General features: G+C 44.8%; 1 protein-coding gene across 1 annotated transcript in view; it reads left to right on the top strand.

The window, feature by feature from the left end:
• Window positions 1–17,646, top strand: part of LOC126213559 (uncharacterized) — a 641,937-nt gene that overhangs the window by 485,303 nt on the left and 138,988 nt on the right. The window contains exons 3-4 of the mRNA XM_049941391.1: window positions 1,971–2,214; window positions 4,575–4,701. Of these exons, the coding sequence (XP_049797348.1) occupies window positions 1,971–2,214; window positions 4,575–4,701 (371 nt within the window). The remainder of the gene's footprint in view (window positions 1–1,970; window positions 2,215–4,574; window positions 4,702–17,646) is intronic.

Consider the following 17,646-nt stretch of genomic DNA (forward strand, 5'->3'; position numbering starts at 1 on the left):
TGAGCATTTGCGACGAATTTGGGCAATTCCAGCAGGACAATGCGACACCTCACACGTCCACAACTGCTACAGAGTGGCTCCAGGAACACACTTCCGCTGACCACCACGCACACAAGATATAAACATTATTGACCATATCTGCGACGCCTTGCAACGTGCTGTTTAGAAGAGATCACCAACCCCCTCGTACTCTTACGGATTTATGTACAGCCATGCAGGATTCATGGTGTCAGTTCCCTCCAGCACTATGTCAGACATTAGTCTAGTCCATGCCACGTCATGATGCGGCAATTCTGCGTACTGGCGGAGGCCCTACGCGACGTTAGGCAGGTATACCAGTTTCTTTGGCTCTTCAGTGTACGTAATTACAGTTTATTTTATTACTAATGGCACGTAGGTTCGATTCGTGCTTGTTTTGCTGCTGTTTCCTCTCAATATGAGTCTTCCCAGAGACATAATACTATCCGATACCTTTCCATTACACACAGTCACTGTCACAAAATAAAAACCCTTTCACAGGAGTAACATAATAGGTGTACTGTTCATTTAGTACACTTCTGGCCATTAAAATTGCTACACCACGAAGATGACGTGCTACAGATGCGAAGTTTAACCCACAGGAAGAAGATGCTATGATATGCAAATGATTAGCTTTTCAGAGCCTTCACACAAGATTGGCGCCGGTGGCGACACCTAAAACGTCCTGACATGAGGAAACTTTCCAACCGATTTCTCATACACAAACAGCAGTTGACTGGCGTTGCCTGGTGAAACGTTGTTGTGATGCCTCATGTAAGGAGGAGAAATGCGTACCATCACGTTTCCGACTTTGATAAAGGTCGGATTGTAGCCGATCGCGATTGCGGTTTATCGTATCGCGACATTCCTGCCCATGTTGGTCGAGATCCAATGACAGTTAGCAGAATATGGGATCGGTGGGTTCAGGAGGGTAATACGGAACGTCGTGCTGGATCCCAACGGCCTCGTATCACTAGCAGTCGAGATGACAGGCATCTTATCCGCACGACTGTAACGGATCGTGCAGCCACGTCTCGATCCCTGAGTCAACAGATGGGGACGTTTGGCAGATAACAACCATCTGCACGAACAGTTCGACGACGTTTGCAGCAGCATGGACTATCAGCTCGGAGACCATGGCTGCGGTTACCCTGCGGTGGTGTACTCGACGACAAACCTGGGTGCACGAATGGCAAAACGTCATTTTTTCGGATGAATCCAGGTTCTCTTTACAGCATCGTGATGGTCGCATCCGTATTTGGCGGAATTGCGGTGAACGCACATTGGAAGCGTGTATTCGCCATCGCCATACTAGCGTATCACCCGGCGTGATTGGTTACGCGTCTCGGTCACCTCTTGTTCGCATTGACGGCACTTTTAACAGTGGACGTTACATTTCAGATGTCTTACGACCCGTGGCTCTACCCTTCATTCGATCCCTGCTAAACCCTACATTTCAGCAGGATAATGCACGACCGCATGTTGCAGGTCCTGTACGGGCCTTTCTGGATACAGAAAATGTTCGACTGCTGCCCTGGCCAGAACATTCTCCAGATCTCTCACCAGATGAAAACGTCTGGTCAGTGGTGGCCGAGCAACTGGCTCGTCACAATACGCCAGTCACTACTCTCGATGAACTGTGGTATCGTGTTGAAGCTGCACGGGCAGCTGTATCTGTACACGCCATCCGAGCTCTGTTTGACTCAACGCCCAGGCGTATCGAGGCCGTTATTACTGCGAGAGGTGTTTGTTCTGGGTACTGCTTTCTCGGGATGTATGCACCCAAATTGCGTGAAAATGTAATGTCATGTCAGTTCTAGTATAATATATTTGTCCAATGAATACCCGTTTATCATCTGCCTTTCTTCTTGGTGTATCAATTTTAATGGCGAGTAGTGTAGTAGTCGGTTGTGCCGGTGTGTCTCCGGTAGTGACCACTTTGCTGTGTGCAGGACGCCTATGATGGACCTGCTGGTGCAGCTGTGCACGTCGCACCGGCTGTCGCCCGGCGGACACAGCCTGCAGCCGCTGGGCGAGAAGGGCGCGCTGCCCTACAAGCCCTCCACGCCCATAGGGCTGCTGGAGGCCTGGAGCGTGCGCGTCCTGGCCAAGGGCGCCGGCGCCGCCGCTGGAACTGCCCCCGCGCTCCAGGAGCACCCGCACCAGCTGCCCTTCCAGCACACCTTCCGCCTCCAGGTGAGTCTCTCTCTCTCTCTCTCTCTCTCTCTCTCTCTCTCTCCAACTACTTCTGCGAACCGGATTGAAATCGCCGGTTGACCACGGGTGTTTTAGATGGAGTACTTACGTGTTTGCATACAGAAATATTTAATGAAACAGTCCTTTAATTCTGCTTCAGTCTAACGTAAAGAAGGTGTATATGAAACCTTTTTAGTGTTTTGTTCGTTGGTGCTGTAGACGAAAGTAGACACACTTGTCGTATTCATCGGCAGCACAGTACTTAAGTCCCCTTTACACGACCAAACAATTTGTCTAACATTAGTAAGTTTGCTAAACATTTTAGAGCGTTTGATGTGTTTGAGAGGAAATTTCATTGACGGAAAATTTGACAAGAAAGCGGACGTTGTTTGCGTTTGACGTTTTACACCATATGTGTAATAAAAAAGTTTTATTACAGTTTAGATCACTGTATTGTGAATTCTCACATCTGTGACAACTACGATCAAATATAAAGACAATATAGCACTTGGAATTGCCAGAATGGTAAAAGTGTAGCTTGTTTTGCAGCGGTATTCACTATGTGGTCACAAGTATCTGGACACCCCCAAAAGATACGGTTTTCATATTAGGTGCATTGTGCTGCCACCTACTGCCACGTACTCCATGTCAGTGACCTCAGTAGTCATTAGACATCGTGAGAGAGCAGAATGGGGCGCTCCGCGGAACTCACTGAAGCGAACGTGGTGAGGTGATTGGGTGTCACTTGTCTCATACGTCTGTACGCGAGATTTCCACACTCCCAAACATCCCTAGGTCCAATGTTTCCGGTGAAGTGGAAACGTGAAGGGACACGTACAGCACAAAAGCGCACAGGAAAACTTCGTATGTTGACTGACAGAGACCACCGACAGTTGAAGAGGGTCGTAATGTGTAATAGGCACACATCTATCCAGACCAAAACACACGAATTCCAAACTGCATCAGGATCCACTGCAGGTACTGTGACAGTTAGGCGGGAGGTGAGAAAACGTGGATTTCACGGTCGAGCGGCTGCTCATAAGCCACACATCACGCCGGTAAATGCCAAACGAAGGAGCGTAAACATAGGACTATCGAACAGTGGAAAAATGTTGTGTGGCGTGACGTATCACGGTACACAATGTGGCGATCCGATGGCGGGGTGTGGATATGGCGAATGTGAACGTCATCTGGCAGCGTGTGTAGTGCCAATAGTAATATGAGAAGTCGGTGGTGTTGTGGTGTAGTCATGTTTTTCATGGAGGGGGCTTGCACCCCTTGTTTTACGTGGCACTATCACAGCACAGGCCTACATTGATGTTTTAAGCACCATCTCGCTTCCCACTGTTGACGAGCAATTCGGGAATGGCGATTGCATCTTTCATCACGATACAGCACATGTTCATAATGCACGGCCTGTGGTGAAGTGCTTACACGACAATAACATCCCTGTAATGGACTGGCCTGCACAGAGTCCTGACCTGAATCCTACAGAACACGTCTGGGATCTTTTGGAACGCCGACTTCGTGCCAGACCCCACCGACCGACACCGATACCTCTCCTCAGTGCAGCCCTCCGTGAAGAATGGGCTGCCATTCCCCAAGAAACCTTCCAGCACCGGATTGAACGTATGCCTGCGAGACTGGAAGCTGTCATCAAGGCTAAGGGTGAGCCAACACCGTACTGAATTCCAGCATTACCGATGGAGGTCGCCACGAACTTGTGATATTCAGCCAGGTGTCCGGATACTTCGGATAATGTAGTGTATCTCGTGATACAGATCTAGAGAAGAACAGAATAAAAGCCGCAACAAATTTTGTTAAAGCAGGTAAATTGTGTGAAATTTAACACGAATTTAGTTGTCGTGTAGATATTGTTCGTGCGGCTGCCGGTGGACATGTAGAGCATTTGTAATGGCATAGCTAAAACTTAAAAGATGTTGTGAATATTTTGCAGTCCATCCCATGTTGTACTATTTTTTTTTTTTTCAATAGCTATGGAGTTTCGAAATCGGGCCACTCTTTTTGAAACACCCTCTATACTTCTCTCTCATTTTAATCGATATCCTGGAACATCATTTTGTCTTCATCTTGTTCTTTAAACACAGTACCAGTGCTAGAAATGCATTTTCTGCATTTGTAGCCGTTCCCACTAGTGTCAAAATAGAGCCTAGATGAACAGCATCTGCTCGAAAAGTTAAATTTACGAAGTTATTGGATCGCGTGCGGGCTCGTTTAAGATCTCCGTGGATAGATGAGAGCGAATTCGACAAATAAGTTTGGTCTTGTACGGGTTGTAAGCTGGGATGTATGGGATGACTCGGCTGTAGTGTGGTATGACGGAAACGTGTGTGTTGCAGGTGCACCTGCCGCGCAACCAGCTGCTGGTGTCGAGGGTGACTCCGCAGATGGGCCTGGCTGCAGTCCTCAAGATGGCCTGCGACGAGAAGAACCTGGACCCCAGCAAGTACGAGCTGCGCCACCCCAGTAAGTAGCCACCGCTGGGATAGCTCTTCTGTTTAGTCCAGCGCACGGTAAAACACCTGGACGCTACATGAGTGGTCGTCCAACTGCAGCCCAAACTAACAGGGGGAGGCCACCACAATGGGCTCACAGATCTGCTTCAAACGTTGTACACCTTCAAAACAACCTAAGGTGCACTACTCTAGTAATTCCGATAAAATCGTAAGAGAAGTTTTACGCGACTGTTTTGTAACTATCGACACTATGAGGTGCACTCAAGTTCTAAGGCCTCCGATTCTTTTCTCCGGACTGGAAAGAGATACTCTCCTGGAAATTGAAATAAGAACACCGTGAATTCATTGTCCCAGGAAGGGGAAACTTGATTGACACATTCCTGGGGTCAGATACATCACATGATCACACTGACAGAACCACAGACACATAGACACAGGCAACAGAGCATGCACAATGTCGGCACTAGTACAGTGTATATTCACCTTTCGCAGCAATGCAGGCTGCTATTCTCCCATGGAGACGATCGTAGAGATGCTGGATGTAATCCTGTGGAACGGCTTGCCATGCCATTTCCACCTGGCGCCTCAGTTGGACCAGCGTTCGTGCTGGACGTGCAGACCGCGTGAGACGACGCTTCATCCAGTCCCAAACATGCTCAATGGGGGACAGATCCGGAGATCTTGCTGGCCAGGGTAGTTGACTTACACCTTCTAGAGCACGTTTGGTGGCACGGGATACATGCGGAAGTGCATTGTCCTGTTGGAACAGCAAGTTCCCTTGCCGGTCTAGGAATGGTAGAACGATGGGTTCGATGACGGTTTGGATGTACCGTGCACTATTCAGTGTCCCCTCGACGATCACCAGTGGTGTACGGCCAGTGTAGGAGATCGCTCCCCACACCATGATGCCGCGTGTTGGCCCTGTGTGCCTCGGTCGTATGCAGTCCCGATTGTGGCGCTCACCTGCACGGCGCCAAACACGCATACGACCATCATTGGCACCGAGGCAGAAGCGACTCTCATCGCTGAAGACGACACGTCTCCATTCGTCCCTCCATTCGCGCCTGTCGCGACACCACTGGAGGCGGGCTGCACGATGTTGGGGCGTGAGCGGAAGACGGCCTAACGGTGTGCGGGACCGTAGCCCAGCTTCATGGAGACGGTTGCGAATGGTCCTCGCCGATACCCCAGGAGCAACAGTGTCCCTAATTTGCTGGGAAGTGGCGGTGCGGTCCCCTACGGCACTGCGTAGGATCCTACGGTCTTGGCGTGCATCCGTGCGTCGCTGCGGTCCGGTCCCAGGTCGACGGGCACGTGCACCTTCCGCCGACCACTGGCGACAACATCGATGTACTGTGGAGACCTCACGCCCCACGTGTTGAGCAATTCGGCGGTACGTCCACCCGGCCTCCCGCATGCCCACTATACGCCCTCGCTCAAAGTCCGTCAACTGCACATACGGTTCACGTCCACGCTGTCGCGGCATGCTACCAGTGTTAAAGACTGCGATGGAGCTCCGTATGCCACGGCAAACTGGCTGACACTGACGGCGGCGGTGCACAAATGCTGCGCAGCTAGCGCCATTCGACGGCCAACACCGCGGTTCCTGGTGTGTCCGCTGTGCCGTGCGTGTGATCATTGCTTGTACAGCCCTCTCGCAGTGTCCGGAGCAAGTATGGTGGGTCTGACACACCGGTGTCAATGTGTTCTTTTTTCCATTTCCAGGAGTGTAGAAACATGCGCATTGTTTTAAAATGAGGTCGCATTCATTGTCAATATGTCCCAGAGATGGCAGCACCGTACGGCAGATGGAATTTTACCGCCAGCGACGTTTTCCTTACTTGAACAGCGTGCAATCATTCGTTTTCTGAATTTGCGTGCTGTGAAACCAATTGAAATTCATCGACAGTTGAAGGAGACATGTGGTGATGGAGTTATGGATGTGTCGAAAGTGCGTTGGTGGGTGCGACAGTTTAATGAAGGCAGAACATCGTGTTACAACAAACCGAAACAACCTCGGGCTCGCACAAGCTCGTCTGACGACACGATCGAGAAAGTGGAGAGAATTGTTTTGGGGGATCGCCGAATGACTGTCGAACAGATCGCCTCCAGAGCTGGCATTTATGTGGGTTCTGTGCACACAATCCTGCATGACGACCTGAAAATAGGAAAAGTGTCATCCAGGTGGGTGCCACGAATGCTGACGGACGACCACACGGCTGCCCGTGTGGCGTGTTGCCGAGCAATTTTGACGCGCAACGACAGCACGAATGGGACTTTCTTTTCGTCGGTTGTGACAATGGATGAGACGTGGATGCCATTTTTCAATCCAGAAACAAAGCGCCAGTCAGCTCAATGGAAGCACACAGATTCACCGCCACCAAAAAAATTTCGGGTAACCGCCAGTGCTGAAAAAATGATGGTGTCCATGTTCTGGGACAGCGAGGGCGTAATCCTTACCCATTGCGTTCCAAAGGGCACTACGGTAACAGGTGCAACCTACGAAAATGTTTTGAAGAACAAATTCCTTCCTGCACTGCAACAAAAACGTCCGGGAAGGGCTGCGCATGTGCTGTTTCACCAAGACAACGCACCTGAACATCGAGCTAACGTTACGCAACAGTTTCTTCGTGATAACAACTTTGAAGTGATTCCTCATGCTCCCTACTCACCTGACCTGGCTCCTAGTGACTTTTGGGTTTTTTCAACAATGAAAGACACTCTCCGTGGCCGCACATTCACCAGCCGTGCTGCTATTGCCTTAGCGACTTTCCAGTGGTCAAAACAGACTCCTAAAGAAGCCTTCGCCGCTGCCATGGAATCATGGCGTCAGCGTTGTGAAAAATGTGTACGTCTGCAGGGCGATTACGTCGAGAAGTAACGCCAGTTTCATCGATTTCGGGTGAGTAGTTAATTAGAAAAAAAATCGGAGGCCTTAGAACTTGAATGCGTAAGTAAATATCCAGCCGGCGAAGAACGAAAAAAAGCTGTTTACCAGCTCCAGAAACAAGTACACCAATCAAGTTCCATGTTAAGTAACTGGACGCAATCTACAAGTAATGTTAATCTGCCAAGCTTCGTGGTATCACTACAATTTGCAAACTACAATTGCTAAAAAAGGCAAACCATTCACAGATGGCGAGCATATCAAAGATTGCCCCGCCCCATACGTGCATCTGAAGAACTACGAGGGTCACTCCAAAAGAAATGCACACTATTTTTGTTAAAATATAGTTTTCATACGGCATTTGTGAAAGTTTTACAGTGTGTAGATACATCCTTCCTGCTTGTTTTCAAACTTAGTTCAACCTGTTCCCGTGAGTGGCGCCGTCACAGCATGTCTTCAAGATGGCTGCTACACTTGACGTTCGTCATGGAATTCCTGTGCTGTGAAAACGAGACAGTGGGAAACATCGACAAGAGGCTGAAAACGGTGTATGGAGATGCTGCTGTCGATTGCAGTACAGTTAGTCGGTGGGCAAGCAGGTTACGCGATGAAAGCGGGCACGGCAATATTGAGGATTGTCCTCGCATCTGCAGGCCTCGTACTGCACACACTCCACACAATGTGCAGAGAGCTAACGAATTGGTGACTGATGACAGACGCATCACAGTGAACGAATTGTCACGCTACGTTGGGATAGGGGAAGGAAGTGTTCGCAGAATACTGAAAGTGTTGGCGTTAAAAAGGTTTGTGCCAGGTGGCTTCCCAGGATGTTGACAGCGGCTCACAAAGAAACAAGGAAAACGGTATGCAGCGAACTTTTGGAACAGTACAAGAATGGTGGAGATGAATTTCTCGGAACAATTGTGACAGGTGATGAAACATGGCTCCATCATTTTTCACCAGAGACGCAGAGGCAATCCGTGGAGTGGCATCATACAAATTCACCCAAGAAAAAAAATAATTAAAAAAAACACCTTCTGCTGGAAAAGTTATGGCTACGGTGTTTTTCGATTCCGAAGGACTCTTGCTTGTGGACATCGTGCCAAGTGGAGCCACCATAAAATCTGATGCATATGTGACGACACTGAAGAAACTTCGAGCTCGACTGAGTTGTGTTCGACCACATCGGCAAAAGCAGGATGCTTTGCTGTTGCACGACAATGCACGGCCACATGTCAGTCAAAAAACCGTGGAAGCGATCGCAAAACCCGGATGGACAACACTGAAACACCCACCTTACATTCCTGACCTGGCTCCACGTGACTATCATCTCTTTGGGAAACTGAAAGACACTCTTGGTGGAACAAGGTTTGAAGATGACGACTCCCTTGTGCACGCTGCCAAACAGTGGCTCCAGCTGGTTGGTCCAGAATTTTACCGTGCGGGTTGTACAGGCGCTGGTTCCATGATGGCGTAAGGCAGTTGAGACGCATGGAAATTATGTGGAGAAATCTAAATATTGTTCCGAAAAGATGTATCTACACAGTGTAAAACTTTCAAACAGTAGAATAAAAGATGGATTAAAAAAATAGTGTGCATTTCTTTTGGAGTGACCCTTGTATTTCGTGATTTCTAAAACAAACTAGAAATCTTGAAAAAAATGAAAGATCTGACACTATCCGCAAAAACAGGATTTCTACCGCTCTTGGGACAAACTAGAGGGGAAGACATAGACTGCCGTGCAGAAATGCCTCGACGATAATAAGATCGATCCAAATAAACTCGTTTCAATAGCAACTGATGGAGCCAGAATTATGACAGGAAAAAATAAAGGACAACAACGATTCTTCAGAGCAAAATGAACCACGAGATTCTTAAGCTTCACTGCATAATACACCAAGAAGCGCTTTGTGCGCAAACATTTCCGGCCGAAATAGTTGAGGTCATGAATTTGGTAATCAAGATTGTTAACAGCATCTTGTCAAAAGCCACTCTACCATCGTCAGTTTAAAGAATTCGTAAACGAAATGGAGACTCAGTTTTCCGACCTCCTCCCTCACAATAAAGGGTAAGGTGTTGAAATGTTTTGCTTTGTGCTTGAATGAAGTAAATACATTTTTCAATGAAAAAGGCATTAATCACACTGAATTAGAGAACAGTGAATGGCTGCAAAAATTTCACTGAGCTGAATCTAAAACTGCAAGGAAAGGGAAACCCAGCCTATGTTTTGGTAGAATAATTGGTTTCTTTCGAAGAGAAATTAATTATTTTTGCAGAAGATATTCAGAGCGGTAAATTACTTCATTTTCAATTTCTAAAGCAATATCGCGATAAAACCAGTGCAACTGTTGACTCGAGTTAGGTCAGCACTGTTATTTAAAAAAAAAAAATGAAAGATGAATTTGCTGACAGATTTCAGCAATTCAAAACCAACAAATCCGCTCTAGCATTCATAGTAAATCCCCCCAACACAAATAGTACCGAAATCCACATTGAGCCATTTGGAGTTGATAGTGGATCTCTAGAAATGCAATTGATCGATTTAAAAAGTAAAGCTTTGTGGAGTGTAAACTTCACAGAGTTGAAAAGCAAATTGGAAGAGTTGGAAATCCAGAAATGTATGTACGTAACGCAACAAAAGTGGACAGCTTTAAAAGAAATGCGGCGAGTTTAGGCACTTATATTCGACGCATGGAATAGTCTTCCAGATTGCTGCAGTGAGGTGAAGAATTTGGCATTCGGAGTGCTCACTATCTTCTTCGGATCTGCATATTTGTGCGAGCAAGCGTTCTCTTGCATAAATATGATTAAAAGTAAAGTAAGGAGCCAATTAACGAATGAAAATTTAGTCTTGTTTGAAACTTGAAACAAGAATTTATGAGCCAAATTTATCCAAACTTTCTAAAACCATGCAAAGTCAACGCTCCCATTGAAATTGTTTGCTCAGTTGTTTGTTATTGAAGTGCAGGTAAGTGTTGTAAGTGAATGTTTAATTGTTTTAATATTTTAATTGAATAATAAGTGATTATGTAATAATACCATATATATATTTTTCTTATGAATGAATAAATTAGATTTTTTGTACAAAAACTTTATTTTTGCAAGTACTATTTATTGTTAGCAAGAAAAAATTTTGTGGCCCTTTAAAAACTTTGAAATTTCATAAATTGTAATTTCTGACTCTTCCGACTCAAAAGGTTGCCGACCTTTTGGTTTAGTGTCCTGTAGCGTTAAAACGAGCGATTTGAACGTGGGAGTCAAAATGGCGGATTGTTCAGCTTGTACTATGGATTTATCAGTTACGTAATTGACGCGTAAAGCTTCTCTTCGCGATTTTCTCGAAATTGCCAGAGTAGCGCACTTTACTGTTTGCACATTACGTTGCTTTAATGGCCTACTAAAGGTGTACGAAGTTTTAACTAAATCCGTGATGCGATCGTCGTGGCCTCTCTTTGCAAGTATTTATTTTTTATTTACTCGTCTAGAGCCGTTGGACCAAATTGAGGAGCAAATCTCCGAGGTCTCGGAATACTTCAGTACATGAAATTACAACATAAAAGTAATAACAGATAAAATAACATGTTTATGAACCCAAAAAAGTCGAATCATAAGTTTAAAGTTAACACAGTCAACAATATGACATAGGAACCAGCTGAATTTTTCAAGGAACTCCTTTGTTGTTGTTGTGGTCTTCAGTCCTGAGACTGGTTTGATGCAGCTCTCCATGCTACTCTATCCTGTGAAAGCTTCTTAATCTTCCAGTACCTACTGCAACCTACATCCTTCTGAATCTGCTTAGTGTATTCATCTCTTGGTCTCCCCCTACGATTTTTACCCTCCACGCTGCCCTCCAATACTAAATTGGTGATCCCTTGATGCCTCAGAACATGTCCTACCAACGGATCCCTTCTTCTGGTCAAGTTGTGCCACAAACTCCTCTTCTCCCCAATCCTATTCAGTACCTCCTCATTAGTTATGTGATCTACCAATCTAATCTTCAGCATTCTTCTGTAGCACCACATTTCGAAAGCTTCTATACTCTTCTTGTCCAAACTATTTACCGTCCATGTTTCACTTCCATACATGGCTACACTCCATACAAATACTTTCAGAAACGACTTCCTGACACTTAAATCTATACTCGATGTTAACAAATTTCTCTTCTTCAGAAACGCTTTCCTTGCCATTGCCAGTCTACATTGTATATCCTCTCTACTTCGACCATCATCAGTTATTTTGCTCCCCAAATAGCAAAACTCCTTTACTTCTTTAAGTGTCTCATTTCCTAATCTAATTCCCTCAGCATCACCCGACTTAATTCGGCTACATTCCATTATCCTCGTTTTGCTTTTGTTGATGTTCATCTTATATCCTCTTTTCAAGACACTGTCCATTCCGTTCAACTGCTCTTCCAAGTCCTTTGCTGTCTCTGACAGAATTACAATGTCATCGGCGAACCTCAAGGTTTTTATTTCTTCTCCATGGATTTTAATAGCTACTCCGAACTTTTCTTTTGTTTCCTTTACTGCTTGCTCAATATACAGATTGAATAACATTGGGGAGAGGCTACAACCCTGTCTTACTCCCTTCCCAACCACTGCTTCCCTTTCATGTCCCTCGACTCTTATAACTGCCATCTGGTTTCTGTACAAATTGTAAATAGCCTTTCGCTCCCTGTATTTTACCCCTGCCACCTTTAGAATTTGAAAGAGAGTATTCCAGTCAACATTGTCAAAAGCTTTCTCTAAGTCCAGAAATGCTAGAAACGTAGGTTTGCCTTTCCTTAATCTTTCTTCTAAGATAAGTCGTAAGGTCAGTATTGCCTCACGTGTTCCAGTATTTCTACGGAATCCAAACTGATCTTCCCCGAGGTCGGCTTCTACTAGTTTTTCCATTCGTCTGTAAAGAATTCGTGTTAGTATTTTTCAGCTGTGGCTTATTAAACTGATTCCTTGACAGAATAGAAATGACCCTTGAGGGAACTCTATGGTTTCGATTTGAAAGTGTGTTTACTGCTGCTAAGATTTTTGAATTTCTGTGGTAGCTTATTGAAAATGCTGCAGCAGTGTACTGCACACCTTTCTGCACAAGAGTTAATGAATTGCTATCCAATTGCAGATTTAGATTTCTGCCTTGTATTAAATGAGTGAAAGCTGCTAATTCTTGGTAATGCACATATATTATTAACAAGATTATGTGTCAAACGGTTGCTTACTTCAAATACCAATAGAATAGAAAAAATTAAATCTTCGAACAAGGTCCTGAACATGGGCTTTCCACGACAGTTTACTGTCTACCTGAACACCTAGAAATTTGAACTGTTCTTTCTCAGTGAAATTAAAATGTCTGCTTTTGTTGAGTTGTGTGTTACAAACTGTAAAAACTGAGTCTTGCTATGATTTAGCATTAGTTTATTTTCTACAAGCCATGAACGTATCTCATGAACTGCACTATTTGGAACAGAGCCGATGTTGCACACAACATCCTTTACTACCAAGCTAGTGTCGTAAGTAAACAGTAAGATTTTAGGATCACCTGTAACACTAGAGTGCATTTCATTTATAAAACTAAGGAACAGAGTGACCCCAACACTGATGCTGGGTCACTCCCTACCTACCTACCTACCCACCCACCCACCCACCCACCCACCCACCCACCCACCCTTTTGACGGCACCCTATTCAAGACCCCCCCCATTATAGCCATTCTCAACACTGTGAATAATGACCTTTTGCTGTCTGTTGTTAAAGTAAGAGGTGAACCAATTGTGATCTACTCCCCATATTCAGTAATGGTCCAAATTCTGGAGCAATATTTTGTGATCAACACAATCAAACGTCTTAGTATCAAAAATATGCCTAGTGTTCGAAACCTATTGTTCGATCCATCTAGTACCTCACAGAGAAAAGAGAATACAGCGTTTTCAGTTGTTAAACCACTTCTAAAGCCTAACTGTGTACATTTGATAGCAAATTATGTGACATAAAATGATCAATCGTCCTTAGATAAACAGCCTTTTCAGTAACTTTAGCAAACACTGATGGCATAGAAATAGATCTAAAATTATCTACATTATCCCTTTCTCCCTTTTATAAAGTGGCTTTACTGTTGAATACTTTAATCATTCGGGATACTGACCATTCCTAATGGTAAAATTACAAATATGGATAAATATAGGGCTAACATTTGCAGCACAGTACTTAAATATTCTGATAGGCACTCCATCCCATCACATGCATGAGAGTCCTTAGTCTTCAGTGATCCAATTATTGACTCAATCTCCCCCTTTTCAGTATTACAAAGGAGTGCTTCAGACATCGGGCTCGGAAATTATGTTTTTAAGGTTGGGCAGGTGACGGAAAACCACTTAAGGAGAGGTGGGAAGGATGTCGAATAGGATGTCTTTAATTTGAGGGCAGGACGATGTTGTTGTTGTTATTGTTCTTGTGGTGGTCTTCAGTCCTGAGACTGGTTTGATGCAACTCTCCATGCTACTCTGTCCTGTGCAAGCTTCTTCATCTCCCAGTACCTACTGCAACCTACATCCTTCTGAATCTGCTTGGTGTATTCATCTCTTGGTCTCCCCCTACGATTTTTACCCTCCACGCAGCCCTCCAATGCTAAATTTGTGATCGCTTGATGCCTCAGAACATGTCCTACCAACCGAACCTTTCTTCTGGTCAAGTTGTGCCACAAACTCCTCTTCTCCCCAATTCTGTTCAATACCTCCTCATAAGTTATGTGTTCTACCCATCTAAACTTCAACATTCTTCTGTAGCACCACATTTCGAAAGCTTCTATTCTCTTCTTGTCCAAACTATTTATCGTCCATGTTTCACTTCCATACATGGCTACACTCCATACAAATACTTTCAGAAACGACTTCCTGACACTTAAATCTATACTCGATGTTAACAAATTTCTCTTCTTCAGAAACGCTTTCCTTGCCATTGCCAGTCTACATTTTATACCCTCTCTACTTCGACCATCATTAGTTATTTTGCTCCCCAAATAGCAAAACTCCTTTAAGTGTCTCATTTCCTAATCTAATTCCCCTTCATCACCCGACTTAATTCGACTACATTCCATTACCCTCGTTTTGCTTATGTTGATGTTCATCGTATATCCTCGTTTCAAGACGCTATCCACTCCATACGATTGCTCTTCCAAGTCCTTTGCTGTCTCTGACAGAATTACAATGTCACCGGCGAACCTCAAAGTTTTTATTTCTTCTCCGTGGATTTTAATACCTACTCCGAATTTTTCTTTTGTTTCCTTCACTGCTTGCTCAATATACAGATTGAATAAGATCTGGGAGAGGCTACAACCCTGTCTCACTCCCTTCCCAACCACTGCTTCCCTTTCATGTCCCTCGACTCTGCCATCTGGTTCCTGTACAAATTGTAAATAGCCTTTCACTCCTTGTATTTTACCCCTGCCACCTTCAGAATTTGAAAAAGAGTATTCCAGTCAACATTGTCAAAAGCTTTCTCTAAGTCTACAAATGCTAGAAACGTGGGTTGGCCTTCCTTAATCTTTCTTCTAAGATAAGTCGTAGGATCAGTATTGCCTCACGTGTTCCAATATTTCTACAGAATCCAAACTGATCTTCCCCGAGGTCGGCTTCTACTAGTTTTTCCATTCGTCTGTAAAGAATTCGTGTTAGTATTTTGCAGCTGTGACTTATTAAACTGATAGTTTGGTAATTTTCACATCTGTCAACACCTGCTTTCTTTGGGATTGGAATTATTATATTCTTCTTGAAGTCTGAGCGTATTTCTCCTGTCTCATACATCTTGCTCACCAGATGGTAGAGTTTTGTCAGGACTGGCTCTCCCAAGGCCGTCAGTAGGTCCAATGGAATGTTGTCTACTCCCGGGGCCTTGTTTCGACTCAGGTCTTTCAGTGCTCTGTCAAACTCTTCACGTAGTATTGTATCTCCCATTTCATCTTCATCTACATCCTCTTGCATGACGATAGGTAATCGAAACTCTGATGAAGGATGTAGTTCAGTTGTTCCAGCCCGGGGTGGAATTGTCTGATGAAGGGGGAGGCACTCCTTTGTAGTTGGTTCTTGGGAGGACTGGGTATGTGAGGGGAAATTGCATGGAAAACCTGTATGCGGGCTATGTCTGATGGATAGTACCACTCTGTGAAGGCCTCGGTGAGACCTTCAGCATACTGGGAAAGGGAGTTATTGTCACTGCAGATACTCAGTCCACGGGTGGCGAGGCTGCTGGGAGGGTTTTTTGATGTGGAAGGGATAGCAACTGTGAAAACACAGAACTGTTGCCAGTTGGTCAGCTTAATGTGGACAGAGGTGTGGATGGAGCCATCAGAGAGAAGCAGTTCAATATCCAGGAAGGTGGCACACTGTGTTGAATAGTACGAGCTGAAGTGGATGGGGGAGAAGACGCTGAGGTTGTGAGGGAATGAGAGTAGAGTGCATTGGGCAAGAGTCCAGATCATAAAGATATCACAATGAAACCCGAGCCACACCAGGTGTTCGGGGTTTCGGGAGGCTAGGAAGGTTTCCTACAGATAGCGTATAAAAATGTAGCCATAGTCGTGTGTCGTGTGGGTGCCCTTGATTGTACCACTGATTTGTTTGTATATCACCAATTTGTATACCTTGAAATGGGAGATATGGTATTGCGTGAAGAGTTTGACAGAGCACTGAAAGACCTGAGTCGAAACAAGGCTCCTAGAGTAGACAACATTCCATTGGAACTACTGATGGCCTTGGGTGAGCCATTCCTGACAAAACTCTACCATCTGGTGAGCAAGATGTATGAGACAGGCGAAATACCCTCAGACTTCACGAAGAATATAATAATTCCAATCCCAAAGAAAGCAGGTGTTGACAGATGTGAAAATTACCGAACTATCAGTTTAATAAGCCACAGTTGCAAAATACTAACGCGAATTCTTTACAGGCGAATGGAAAAACTGGTAGAAGCCGACCTCAGGGAAGATCAGTTTGGATTCCGTAGAAATGTTGGAACACGTGAGGCGATACTGACCCGACGACTTATCTTAGAAGGAAGATTAAGGAAAGGCAAACCCACGTTTCTAGCATTTGTAGACTTAGAGAAAGCTTTTGACAATGTTGAATGGAATACTCTCTTTCAAATTCTGAAGGTGGCAGGGCTAAAATACAGAGAGCGAAAGGCTATTTACAATTTGTACAGAAACCAGATGGCAGTTATAAGAGTCGAGGGGGCATGAAAGGGAAGCAGTGGTTGGGAAGGGAGTGAGACAGGGTTGTAGCCTATCCCCGATGTTGTTCAATCTGTGTATTGAGCAAGCAATAAAGGAAACAAAAGAAAAGTTCGGAGTAGGTATTAAAATACACGGAGAAGAAATAAAAACTTTGAGGTTCGCCGATGACATTGTAATTCTGTCAGACAGCAAAGGACCTGGAAGAGCAGTTGAATGGAATGGACAGTGCCTTGAAAGGAGGGTATAAGATGAACATCAACAAAAGCAAAACGAGGATAATGGAATGTAGTCGAATTAAGTCGGGTGATGCTGGGGGAATTAGATTAGGAAATGAGACACTTAAAGTAGTAAAGGAGTTTTGTTATTCGTGGAGCAAAATAACTGATGATGGTCGAAGTAGAGAGGATATAAAATGTAGACTGGCAATGGCAAGGAAAGCGTTTTAGAAGAAGAGAAATTTGTTAACATCGAATATAGATTTAGATGTCAGGAAGACGTTTCTGAAAGTATTTGTATGGAGTGTAGCTATGTATGGAAGTGAAACACGGACGATAAATAGTTTGGACAAGGAGAGAATAGAAGCTTTGGAAATGTGGTGCTACAGAAGAATGCTGAAGATTAGATGGGTGATCACATAACTAATGAGCAGGTATTGAATAGGATTGGGGAGAAGAGGAGTTTGTGGCACAACTCGACTAGAAGAAGGGATTGGTTGGTAGGACATGTTCTGAGACATCGAGGGATTGCCACTTAAGTATTGGAGGGCAGCGCGGAGGGTAAAAATCGTAGAGGGAGACCAAGAGATGAATACACTAAGCAGATTCAGAAGGATGTAGGCTGCAGTAGG

This window comes from Schistocerca nitens, chromosome 11, assembly GCF_023898315.1.
Source record: "Schistocerca nitens isolate TAMUIC-IGC-003100 chromosome 11, iqSchNite1.1, whole genome shotgun sequence".
Taxonomy (NCBI): Eukaryota; Metazoa; Arthropoda; class Insecta; order Orthoptera; family Acrididae; genus Schistocerca; species Schistocerca nitens.